At 39.3% G+C, this 13,154-nt stretch overlaps 1 protein-coding gene across 2 annotated transcripts in view; it reads left to right on the plus strand.

Moving 5' to 3' along the window:
• nectin3a (nectin cell adhesion molecule 3a) overlaps positions 1-13,154 on the plus strand; it is a 46,903-nt gene that overhangs the window by 20,663 nt on the left and 13,086 nt on the right. The window contains exons 2-3 of one of the 2 annotated variants that reach the window (XM_042486055.2): positions 1,796-2,143; positions 10,496-10,795. In XM_042486055.2, coding sequence (XP_042341989.1) covers positions 1,796-2,143; positions 10,496-10,795 — 648 coding nt within the window. Of the gene's footprint in view, positions 1-1,792; positions 2,144-10,495; positions 10,796-13,154 lie in introns of both variants that reach the window. The other variant, XM_042486054.2, reaches the window with a different exon arrangement.

A 13,154-nucleotide genomic window follows, 5' to 3' on the forward strand; every position in this document is an offset into this window, starting at 1 on the left:
CGCTATAGAGACACAAAGTCTCTTTATGCCGCCGTTGCATTTTTACACAGAATCAAACAATGGCAGCATCGCTACCTCTCCTGTTTGTGATTTTAGACAGCATGCCGGCATTACAGAACCAAAACAGGCATGGCGGACGTGACAGATGTGACATGTACCCAACAGTTTCTAGTGTGACTTATAATGTGTTATCACCGCTTTCTAAACAATATATATACATATATATATATATATATATATATATATATATATATATATATATATATATATATATATATATATGGCATAAAATGGGAATAACAACCATTTACCGCCCCTGTGATATGGTGACTGATGACGTCCTCTGTTTGGAGGGTAAGGAGCTCACAGACCTCATTATTTTTTCACCAATTTGCGGACATTTTCAGCTGCTGTTCTTCTTTGAGCTAGCTGCTAACTGCTCTCCTTTAAACCTTTTAAATCTCCCATGCATAACAAGTCATCAAAACGTCACACCCTTGCCACCCATAATCCCTTCCTGCCAGCTTGCCCTCTTATACAGAAGTTGTTTCTACCTGCTGTTACTACCTCTGATGCTGCCTTGAAGGCAAGACAGCTCTTTGCCCCCATTCTGAAATCATATCTTTTATACAGAATGGCGAGGCAGAAAATTGGCATGAAATTCCCACTATGGAAGAGGCCGTGTTAAAGAGGCAAAAGTTAAAGAGTGATTAGACCCCCATACCACTTTTTTCAGTTGAAAAGCAATATATATGGGCATTTAATGTTGTTGATTGATTCAGGTCTTTTTTTTTTTTCCTTTTTTTAAAATATTTTTTTGGGGGGGGGAAAGGTCGAGGACGGAATCAAACCCGCAGCCACTGCTGCGACGATGTGACCTCTGAGCCTCCTGGCACCCCGATTCAGGTCCAGCTCTTGACATTTGAGTGCGAAGTTTAAAAAATTCTACATATTGTGCACAAATATATAAAATGATTGCCCGCTAAAGGTTAAACCTGGCTATTGCAATTGAATTTTGCTATTGGCTGGTCCTGGTAGCAGGATCCTACTCTCATCACCAACTAAGCCCTCTATCACTGCCCCGTTGCTGCCCTCTGACCAACCAACCACTTTGTGTGTGTGCAGAGGGGGTAGGGAGGTGCTGTGGATCAAGAGGCAGTACGATTGGGTACTGGGTGTGTCTCATCCCCCCTCCCAGCTCTTCCCATCTTTGAGACTTTTTTTCACAGTTCAAATTAAGGGCCTCATAAAAAAACTATTAAATAGCCTGTTTTGTTTCATCTCGTTCCAGTTACTTTTTTTCTTTCTTGCTTAAAAGGTGCTCTGATGATTAGCAAGAGGGACAGTCTGAGTGTCCTGCGGTGAAAGTGTGTTGCTTATTAAGAGGCAAAGCAGAGTACTCAGACTAACCTCAAACATGTCTGGTCTTTTTTTTTTTTTTTTTTTTTTTTTTACACCAAGAAAAACTTGGCTGTTACTGAGTGAAGGGAGTGAGTGTGTAATGATGACATGTAGAAAACTAATCAAGAATGTAGTTTTAATCTGAGCTTCACTGCTGGCACATCCCAGCTACTGTACTTTGTGTTCTAATCTCTCTTTAAACTGTCACAGTAGATTAGGATAAAACTTACTGTTTGACAAATTGAATCTAGATTTGGATTCACAGACAATTTTTTTCCACTGCTAGACACCAGAGAACAAAAGCTGTAATCTTTGATTAATTGATTAAAGCTGCAACAATAATGTGCTGCTGTTGTTTTTCCGACTCTTATCTCTCTTCTTTCTCTCTCAGTAGGTGTAAGCAGCAACCAGGTGGTTGTTCCTGAGAAAGTGAATGCAGTGCTGGGAAAGAACATCACACTGGGCTGCAGAATAGAGATGGGCTCCAACCTCAATCTCACACAGAGCTCGTGGGAACGCCGTCTTCCTTCAGGCACCATTACCTTGGCAGTGTTCAATCCAGAGTTTGGAACCTCCATCTCTCCAGACTACATCAAGCGCGTCTCATTTGTTTCCCCCTCTATACGAGATGCTACCATCACCATTGAAGGAGCTAGCTTTGCAGACGTCGGGTCCTACACCTGCAAAGTGGCAACATTTCCTTTGGGCAACACACAAGCATCAACCTATGTTAATGTATTAGGTAAGGTAGAGCTCTCTTACTTCCTTTTTCATTGTATTGAGTGCTTCTTCATGCTGTTCCATAATCTCACTTGTCAAAGCAGGCCATTGTTGGATGTGATTAAGCAAAGATTAGGTGAACGTTAAGTGTTCTCTCCGGAGGAACAAACTCCCTGAAGCTACCAAGCTTTTTAAATTGCTATCTGGACAGAAGCCATTTAAATTTAAATCCCTACAGAAATCTGCAGTGCGGTGTCACTCACTGAAAAAAACTTGCTACGTTAGCTTTAAATTAATCTTTTTATAAGGTCTTCCACATGGCTTCTAACATAAAAACCAAAAAACGCTCATATTAATGCTTGGCGGGAATATACAGACTCTCTTTTTATGTAGTAAATATGTAAATAACGTGCACAAAGTCCAAACTGTCTCAGCTTGATGCAACTAGTATCATGCAAGAACAAGTTAATTGCAGGGTGTGATATGGAGTGACTCTCATGACATTCACTTGCATTTATAACCAAGCTGCATGAAAAAAGTTTCATGTTTAAGCACTGGTCTTGAAACTACAATGTGCATCTATTTCCCCTGAGGCAGTGAGGATTGTTGTTAGTGGTGACCTCTTTACCCTTTGTCACTAATTATAAAATCATACCTCAGGCTGACTAACTGGCATTTGTGAAGCTCTCACAGGCATTGAGAAACAGATGACAAACTTGGCAGTCTGCAATGTCGAAAATATATAATTAAAGATGCTATACTTTGGGATATCTGCACTTTTAGTATCAGCATAATTTTCTTTTTTTTTCTTTCTTTTTTTTTTTTTTTGATTGCCTCTAATACTCTGAAATGACATCTGCAGTGTTTGGCTCGATAAAAAAATTAAATTTATTAGTCACAGCCTTAAAATGTTATGGATTACTTTACTTATTACTCCCTGCCAGCACTTATTCGTTAAACCACAGATCTAAGGGATTTTTCTGAAAGGCAGAAAGTCAGTCATGGAGGCAGCATTTCATCAACCATCAGTTCTTTGTCGCGTGTAGCCTGTTGCCCACTATCATAATCCAGTTTTGGTTGTTTAGCCAGTGTAGTACAGCCGTCCTCTGTAGCCGAGGAGAGATCACCCTCAATGAGATGCAATTATTCACCGCCACTAATTACTGTCTGTCCCAACCTAAGCAGTACTCAAACATCAATCCAAATTAGTCTGCACCGAGTTTTAAAGAGAGACTAAATAAGGAAGAGATATTAAAAAAATAGGTAACCACCATAAAGTTTTCACAGACCTCTGTCCATGCTGCTTTCTACAGTTAACCCGTTCTCCAGTCTGTGATGAAGCACAGACACACCAAAGAACTTGTCTGCTGCAGCGCTGTGTATACGGCTCTGCTCCAGTGGCAACGAGAAAGCAGTCTGTAGCCTATTATAGTGGGTTTACCCATGTTAAAAAAACCTGCATGCACACACAGTACCACTTCTCCAAACAACAATAATCTTGACATCTTTCCCCTCAGACCAAATCAAAGAAAGTGGAATGCTTTCAGCTTCTTATGTAAGAATTTCCATTGTCCAAGCTAGCTTACTGCTTTGTGATGTACTTGATTACGAAGATAAATTCGGCAATGTGATTGATCATAGGATTTCAAATCACTACATCAGTACATCAGTAGAAAGGTGACAAGTTGTAACCATTTGTTTTTGGGGTACCTATAATATCATTATGGAAATGTTATTAGTAATATGATATACTACTTATTACTAGGAAAAGTTATACTATTGTTATATAATATAATATGACTAGCAATGCTTGTTACTCGTAACAAAGATGTTTGTTTATTGCTCCTTGATATGAATGTGATACATTTTTAATGGAAATTCAAATTACCGTTTTCTTGTTTTCCCAAAGCATTGCGCACATACACTGTACTGTCTGTGTACCGGTGTTAACATGTATATTCTACGCTGTATGGAGCACATACAGAAACTCCCTCTCTTAGGAGCATCAACGTTGAACTTTCTCTGTGGTCAGCATATGTTTCAAGCCCTAAATTGGTGGTTGGATTGCACTCAGGCAGTGCTGAGAGTTGGAGATTGCACTGTAGGCAGTAGTTTCTTGTCTCACTCAAGAGACTGAAGGAGACTGTGATGACTAATGAGTGGTACATTAAGTGCTGCTGTAACAGCCACAGTGTCTGGGACCTCACAGAGTTCAGCTTCACCTTGCGTTGCTCTCTGAGCAGTTTCTCAGGCATGTTGGGATTTTTATGGTTCAAACAAACACATACATGCACACCCATAGACAAATACATGCTTAGGCCTACTTTACAATTCTCATGTAATTAGAGTGTGATTATGGTGGAAATATATGTTCTTGGCAATTAGATACATGTCATGTGGGCACAGGGTGTTTTTCTTAAAGATCGCACATCACAATTACAAGACGTAAACTCAGCAAAGTCAAGTTCCCAAGACAGCGATTAAGACTGGCTTCTTCATCTCTGCCTCATTTTGGGTTAACTTAGGCCACTTTCACAGGAGTGTTTTGAGAAAGGAAGAGATAGCTGCATCGAAGAAAAAAAAATCTGGATCACACGTCAGCATTTGGTCAATATATTCATGTTTATAATTCAAGTTCATTAAAGGGGACTGATTATGCTTTTCCATTTCTGTGTCATATATCTAGTGTAACATGGTCATATTAAACTTGGCTTAAGTGTCAGATAATGAGGTACAAATACGTAAAAGTAATCCCTGTAAGCAAAAACTTGAGTTTTCCAGCCACTCTGAATACTCTGTTTCCAGTATTTTTTTTCAACTGTGGCTACAGTATGAAGTCACAGTGTGTCACAGTGATTCCGCCATAGTCTTATTTGTCCCGCCACAGTCTCAATAAATGGAGCTGGACTGTTAATTAGGAGTGGTATTAAAATATATACACTGCTGGGTTACTTATAGCATAGTGGCGTCAGAGACAGGCAGCAGAACGTCTAGCACATTAAAAGTAAAACTAAACCGTGCAGTCTGCTGGGCCTCAAACTTTCTTTCACTTACAAAAATCTGCAAATATCTTCTCTCATCCATCTATCTGATCAGCTGTGAACGTATCAACAGATCAGTTATCCACACTGTGCCGGATGTCTTTATTTGGTCATCATTTCCAGGCACGCTGCTGCATGTGCTTCTGTTGGTGATTTTTCACAATAAAATGTTATGCTATTCTCCGTTACAGTCATTCGTTGGTGCATGTACGCAGCTACATGAAGCTGCTAACATTAGTACATTAGCACAACATGCAATCTCTCCCACTGATGTTGTTGATGTTGTTCATTTCTCCCTTATTTAGGATAATATTCTTCCTGGAACATATCCTGTTGTGTTAAGAAGCTTTTATTGGGGATTTTTCACAGTAGAAAGCATCGCTGTTCTGTGTTACAGTCATTCTGCAGCTGCTACATGTAACCACCAGCTAATGTTAGAGAAAACATGTAATCTTTGAACTTTTCTCCTAGAATTTGGATCATATTCCTACTGGAACATGTCCAGTTGTGTTTAGAAGCTTTTATTGGTGATCTTTCATGATAGAAAGTGCCACTATTCTCCATTAGAGTCTTTTCCTGGCTGCAAGTATACTGCCGCATGTAGCTACAAGCTAACGTCTGTAAAAGCATGTAATCTTTGTTGCTGATGTTATTAATTTATTCCAGATTTTGGACCATATTGCTGTTGGTTGTGTTTACAAGTCTTTATTGGGGGGTCTTCATGGTCGGAAGTGTCACTATTCCTCGTTACAGTCATTTCCTGGCTGCAATGAAGGTGTAGAGACACTGGGATACAAAAAACACGGAAATGCTGACCAATCAGAGCAGACCAGGCTATTTTTGGAGGGATGCCAAAAGAGACAGGCTAATAGAGCATCTCATACAGATGGCGAATACAGGTATTCCAGCACAGATAGCATGAGGAAGGAAGTGGTCTGTGAGTATAGAGGCATGTTACCACGATAGTAGAAACCTTTATTAGAAATATAAACCTGAAAATAAGCGTAAGTGGTCCTCTTTAATAAACTCTCTATATACACAGTATTGGATTAACAGTGTGTATTTACTTCAGTTTAAACAACTCAACTCAAAGTTCCAGGTTTTGATTCATGTTTATATTTTGAGGTTGAGGAAAGAGCACTTGACCTCATTTGCATTCCTTTGAAATGAACTAAACTAAAGCGATGAAAAGGCTCAAACCCATGAATAATAGACCTAAGTCACGACACATAATAATGATTAACAGGTGCAGTGGGCATTGACTTAATTTCAAAAGTTACACTTTCGATACAAACCTTCTCTTGCATTAATCACGAGACACTCAACACACAATATTTGATTTGGCTGTCTTGCTTTTTTTTTTAATCATGTGTCTAAAGCCTTTCACAGAAAAGGCCCAAGTTTTTAAGGAACAGTTCAGCAGGAAGTGTGCTGCAGTACGTGAGCCAAAAGTCTCCACCAGTTAGCAATAGGAAGGAACCAGAGGAGGAAAATATGACACATAAAGTGAATGAATTAGCATGACCCTTTGTGTGAAAGTGCTGACAGGTGAATGGGAAATCTAATGAACTGCAATTGACTTTCCTAAACATGCACACATATTAAGTTGGTGGGGCAGATTTTATCGATAAGTGTTTGTGCTTTCTGCTCCAACCATGAACAGCATCCTTTTTTGTTTTAAGTTGTCTGTTCACCCATGTGGCCAATAATGCAGCTTCTTATTTGCTGAGTCATAAAACTGAGGAATCAGCCCCACAGAGGGATGGTTTAAGTTGCTTACTCACTGAAGCCAAGGTCATACTTTTTTCTGTGGTGGGAAATGTTTCATTTCTCCTTTCAGTCTATTCAAATAATGCTGGACTTCCCCTCCAGTTTCTGTGAAGTAACACACAACATGCAAGCTATATTTTGTTTGCACGTTGATGTATGTCCTATATCTTATCTTTTCATGTTCTGTTACCAATCAGCTAATGTGGCCAGCCTTAGCTGACAGCTCACTTGCACATAATTTCATTGATCTTATCTGCTTGCTGAGCGTGGTCTCATTTGCACGATGAATTATGGCTGTTTTGCTTCACAAACTGGCCTTTGATGCTTGACAGCATTTAATCAGTGGTGAAAGAAGTATTCAAATCCTTTACTTCAGTGAAAGTACTAATACCAACCTGTAAGAATACTCTATACTCTATTGTATAGTAATGTCCTGTCTGGAAGACATTACTTAAGTAACAGTAAGTAAGTATAATCAGGAAAATGTACTTAAAGTATTAAAAGTGAAAGTAACCCATGTTGACTAACCATGGGGAAAAAAAAAAACACCCAAAAATTTTTTTAAGAAAAAACACCACAAAACTCAAAATAATTTAAAAAAAAAAGAAGAGACACCCCAATTCTCAATTTTTAAAAATAGAGAAAAACTTAAATGTTTATTAAAATAGTTGACAATTAATTTTCTGTGACCTGACAGATTAAACAACTAATCTTTATGCTTGTACTTGTGCTAAACTGTTTGGTAATTAAGTAATAGCAAACATAATATTTTATAAAATCTCCTTGTTTTTTATGCCAAAAATCTTAATTAGTAAATAGTGAAGTACATAGTACAATATTTTTTTCTGATTTAGTATAATGTAGCATGACAAGAAAATACTTAGGTAAAGTACCTCAAATTCGTACATAAGTACAGTACATGTACTTTGTTACATTCCACTCCTGCATTTAATGTTGTTTAAGTACTAACCTTTTGCATCACAGCAGCCAAAATCTAAAAAATCTACAAAAATGATGGCTTTTTAATTCAGAACTACTATAGATCACCATACTGACTGCTTTAAAGAGTAAAAATGTAAGTTTATAGGTTTTGGATGATAGATCTTTCTGTAAAAATGTCCAGACGTGATGAACATTGAACATCTCATTAAATCCCCTGTTTCTAGGGGTCCTCGCTCTGACGTCAGTGTTCAGTGTGCATATGTGGATCAGTGTGTACGTGGGCGGGAAAGGGCCAATGCAGCCAGTTTTCTGAAGGGAAATCGTTACCCTTTCCCCTAAAGCATTTCCACTCATCCAAAGCGTTCCCCTCCCTTCCTGACGGCAACTCCAAATTAACACGTCTCTCTGATTTAGTTATTCTGAAGCTTCAGCCAGCTCGCCTCTTAACATAGAGCAGCTACTGTTTATAGTCAGAGGCCTGTGAGGAGGGGCAGAGGGAAGTGAATGAAGAATGTGAGTGGATGACCGAGAGCGATGTCCCCGCCCCTGCAGTGGGTACAGGAGACGCCAGGTTATTTTTGGAAAAAGGGGGAGCCGGGAGGTATTGAATTTGTTGTTGGACCTCCTGCTTGGTCGGAGGAGTGGGGTGGCAGATGTCTTAAAGGTGATGGCCTTGTGTTGTGGATTAAGCTGGTGTGTGTCCCCCATGTGCTTTTAAAACGGTCATTATTGTAGCAAGTGGAACAGCTGGTCTTTTAAAAAGGACAGAGCAGAGAAGGTGGTGCTCTGCAGGAGAAAGAAAAAATTAAGGAAGAAATTAAAGGGATATTTTGCTGATTTTCAACCAGCTTTGTATCAAAACAGTGTGGGTTGTATGTGTAGATGAACTGTTATTAACCTCCCTCCATCTAACCACTGCCCAGATACCCCTCCTCCCCCTACTCTCGGGCTTTTGCTCAAATTATAGGTAGTCTCTCTGCAATTGCATGTTGCCCACCACTGCAGACAAAGAGTTATAAAGCTGGATCAAGAGACTTACCTGCCACTCTCTCTCCAACTCAGACAGAAATTCAGTCAAAAGGTGAAACTAGGCAGTGGTCCTCCTTACATATTTTAATGCCCTGTTTAGCTGTAATAGCAAGAATTTATGAACAGAAAGTGGCTGCCATACTGCTTCCTGCACAGTGAAAATGGAGGCAGAAAAAACAAAGTAACAAACAAAGAAAAAACAAACAGTAAAACTAAGCAGCGCCAATCAAACATTAATAGAATAGAATAGAATAGAATAGAATAGAATAGAATAGAATAGAATATTCCTTTATTGATCCCCCATTGGGGGAAATTCCAAATGTTACAGCAGCATGAAAAAAGAAAAGTGAAATGTAACAAAGAAAATAACAATAACAATAACAATAAATAAGTAATAAAATAAGTATGTACATAGAGGAAATAAGGTATGTACACATAATAATAAGTAAGTAATAGAATAGTATGTACACAAAAGATGGATTAGAGAATAACCAAGATTCTGTTAAAGCGTTGCCCATTTCTCATATCAAATGTTGTCAGAAACATGTCAGAAACATGTTTTAGCTTACCATTTAACTAGAGTAAAAGATCTGGCCAACCGTCATTGTTTCCAACGGACCAGTCCACATGATGTCCCCCACCAGCAGGAGCATTCATTGGTCTGGAAGGGAGAGCTGCATTCTGGTAGTTGTAGGTTTCCTAGCTATTAAGCAAAAGCATACTTTTTCTCTGTTTTCTCTGATCATTTTCAATTTCAAAAGTATTTGCGTCTCTCTACTGCTTTCATTCTAAGTAGCATTAAAAAGTCTTAAATCCCACTTGTCTTGAAGGTGCAGGTGTAAACTGTGTAGCAAGTACTTCAGTACCCCCCCCCAGCAGAGTATATTTTGCATTCCGACTCCCCCTTGCCCTCTTTTGTCTTGCTGAACTCTCCCAAGTGTCATCTCTGACAGTTTGTGATTATTAAACCTTTTATTAGGCCTGTGCAGCATAAGCTAAACTGTTCTATTACTTTGCACAACAGGTCGAGGGTTGCATTATTCTGGTCACGTCCCTCTTGCATGGATCTGTTTTGCCTCACTGTTAAGAAAATCCTTGTTCAGTCTAAACCTGCAGGTACTCTCAGGAAGCCGGTATAACATAACTCTAAGTGCTGAGAGGTGTACTGTAACCTAGCTCCTCGTCTTCCAGTACAACACAGTCAAATACAAACATAACGCAGTGTCAGTTGACTGCCAGTAGCCTCCGATTCTGCAATATTTTTCCCAGTCATGCAAACATCAGGCTTTGCTAGAGCCATGCAGTGCCTCCTCTGTCACACAACAATAAAGACAGCTCAGTCTCTGAGATGCCTCCATATGATTTAATGGCATGGTTCATCAATTTTTAATGAATATATGAAATGGAAGAAGTCAATTTGCTTTCTCTGACAGTTAAGTATACAAAGGCCACTTCCTTCTGTCCACATACAATGTGATGGACATAATTTATTCATAAACATACACAAAAGAATCAATATACATTTTGTAATGTTTTCTCCATTCTGTCATTTCCTCTCCTCCCCCTTCTCTCTCTCCTTCTCTTTATCACAGTGGAGCCAAAGGTCTATGTGTCTGCCGGCCCCACGGCTCTGCTGGACGGCGGGAACGAGTCACTGGTGGCCACCTGCATAGCAGAGCGTGGCCGCCCCGCTGCCGAGGTTTTCTGGGAGACAGAGCTGTACGGACGAAGCGAGAGACTGAGTCACGACGAGCTCAACGGCACCACCACTGTACACGTACGCTATATGTGGCAACCGCAGAGCTACGCCCAGGGGAAGACGCTCACCTGTGTGGTGCGCCACCCGGCCCTGCAAACAGAGTTCCGAATCCCCTTCATACTAAACGTTCAGTGTAAGTGCTGAATAATAAGACCTCCTTCATTCTGTTTTATCTTTTACTTACAGTTTAGAGGAAAAGTCTGGCGGTATTCTTTATTTATCTTACTGACATATCAATCAATCAATCAGACTTTATTTGTTTAGCACTTTTCATACAAGCAAACTGTAACACAAAGTACTTCATACAATAAATCACCCCCCCACTCAAGGTAGGTTTTGAGTTTGCTCTTAAAAATATCAGCCCCCTCTAATGCCCTCTATCTCACAAGAAGAACAAAACCAACAATGTAAAATAATTCTTCTACTAAGTATTGCCTGTCCAGAAGTTCCAATACCATTTTTTTTTGCTGATAACGATTTTTAAGAGCTGTATACTACTAACCTCTTTCTGTGTCACAAAGCCAAAAAAAATGTAAAGATTGAATAATCACCATTACATCTTAGATATATTATATTATACTGTATATAGTTTGGGGGTTACTCAGTAGCCAATGCCCTGGTTGCAGGTTTTACAATACCTATTAAATAATTTGTTACACTCACAATATTCTACTCATTATTTTAGTTGCTGCTTAAACAGTACAGATTCTACTGATACTAGAATTGGATGAATATGGCCTATGCGATCGGCGATGTTACGCACACAACAACACAGCCTCTGATTCCTCGACAGACGCAACCCACTGTATCATGGGATTCTGCTAAGGCTTCTGCTAACAACTAAAAACAACAGTTCTTTTTCGACACAGATAAATTAATGAATAATCACAGAAGACATTCATTGTTGGATGTATTCATTTTATAAAGTCTCTAAAAAAAACACTGCTGGATTCTGGATTAATAGGCTACTGATTGGGATGGGATCACACTGTAGCGCTCATTGGAAAGCTGCAGCGATGATATTCTAATATATATTATATCAACAATCTCAGAGGGTTTAAAGTTTGTTCATAAATGACATGGTATCAGATCGGTGCATAGGACTCACCAACTCTGATTTTAGGCAGTATCAGAGTTATTAGTAGTGGTATCAGTATTGGAACAACTCTAACTGTGTAGCCTAAACCTGATGTAGCATGCTCCTCTGTGCTATGGACATCTGTTGTCCAAAAACTATTGACTTGCAACATTGTTAATCCTTCCCTTAAGAATTCAACTGTAACACATTTAACAGCCAAGCCCAAAATTGGCTGTTTATGTAGGTGCAGGGGATTGTAAATTGTAAATTGTGCTTTCCCTATGAAATAAAGTGGAAATAATAAAGGGAACATTTAACAGAGCTGGGAGTACTACGGAGACAGAAATTTCAGTTGCAGTATTAGACTCAGAACCTGGACAACAAAGATGTGCATGTGTACCTTGATTGTCTGAAAACACATCAGTGAGCAAAATCATTGCACTGGCTGACAATGAACATAGAAGTTATAGTTTACTTTGAGTCAGTGACTCATTCTTTGGTCTGCTGCTGTAAATACTTACCAATGCACCAAATCCGTGGTCCCTAGTACAAGCCCTATTTACTCCTGTTTCAGTGATGTTTGCTAAAAGCCACAACAACAAAAATATAGAATAACTAAGTTCCACCTCAAAATGTTCAAAGAGTCACAAATAAAAAGACAAATTTTAGTCTAAATGGTTTTGTCTTTCACCAGCTACACTAAATTCTTGCCTCTGATCATGTTACTCCCCTCCTTGGATTGAGTGAAGCACCATGGCTGCTCAGTTAGTTGTAAAAGATTATGCAGTTTATTGAAATTTTAGTAATTGTCATCAGTAATATAAATTGCTCATGGTAGTACCAAGATGAATAATCATGATCATTCCTTCTATGAAAATAATGATTATTATAGCTCTAATTGCGCAGCCCTAACAGGTACAGTGTATCTTATCGATATTAACCCATGCTGATAGTTTGATTTATGAATAGCCTGCTCACTACCTTTCCTCCTTCGCCCATAAAGGGACCATTTAAGAGTCATCTTAATGCTATAATCATTGATGCATACTTCCTTGGCGAGCTGTTCTAAGGGGTAGCCTGTGTTTGGACTGTGTGAGTGCAGGCTAATGAAGGTATTTTATGAAATATTGATCAGGCCTCAGCAGCAACATAAGAAGCAGGGGGCTGCTGGGGGGCAGCGGATGGAGACGGAGAAAAAAAAAAACAAGGTTAATACAGGAAGAAAGAGGCTTTCCAGCTCAATAAATCATGTCAAATGCAGAGGCAAGGGATTTTAAGTGCAAAAGAAGCACAATTTCAGCGTTGAGCTGCGTGAAAAGGGTCAGTGGACACGATGAGCAGAGGCATCTTCCTGTGTGCTGTAATGAGTTCCTCATCTGTCCTCCAGAGAAATCAAAATGAAATATTGGATATC

The sequence above is a fragment of the Plectropomus leopardus genome, chromosome 6 (genome assembly GCF_026936395.1).
Source record: "Plectropomus leopardus strain MGB_pleo_1.0 chromosome 6, ASM2693639v1, whole genome shotgun sequence".
Lineage (NCBI taxonomy): Eukaryota > Metazoa > Chordata > Actinopteri > Perciformes > Serranidae > Plectropomus > Plectropomus leopardus.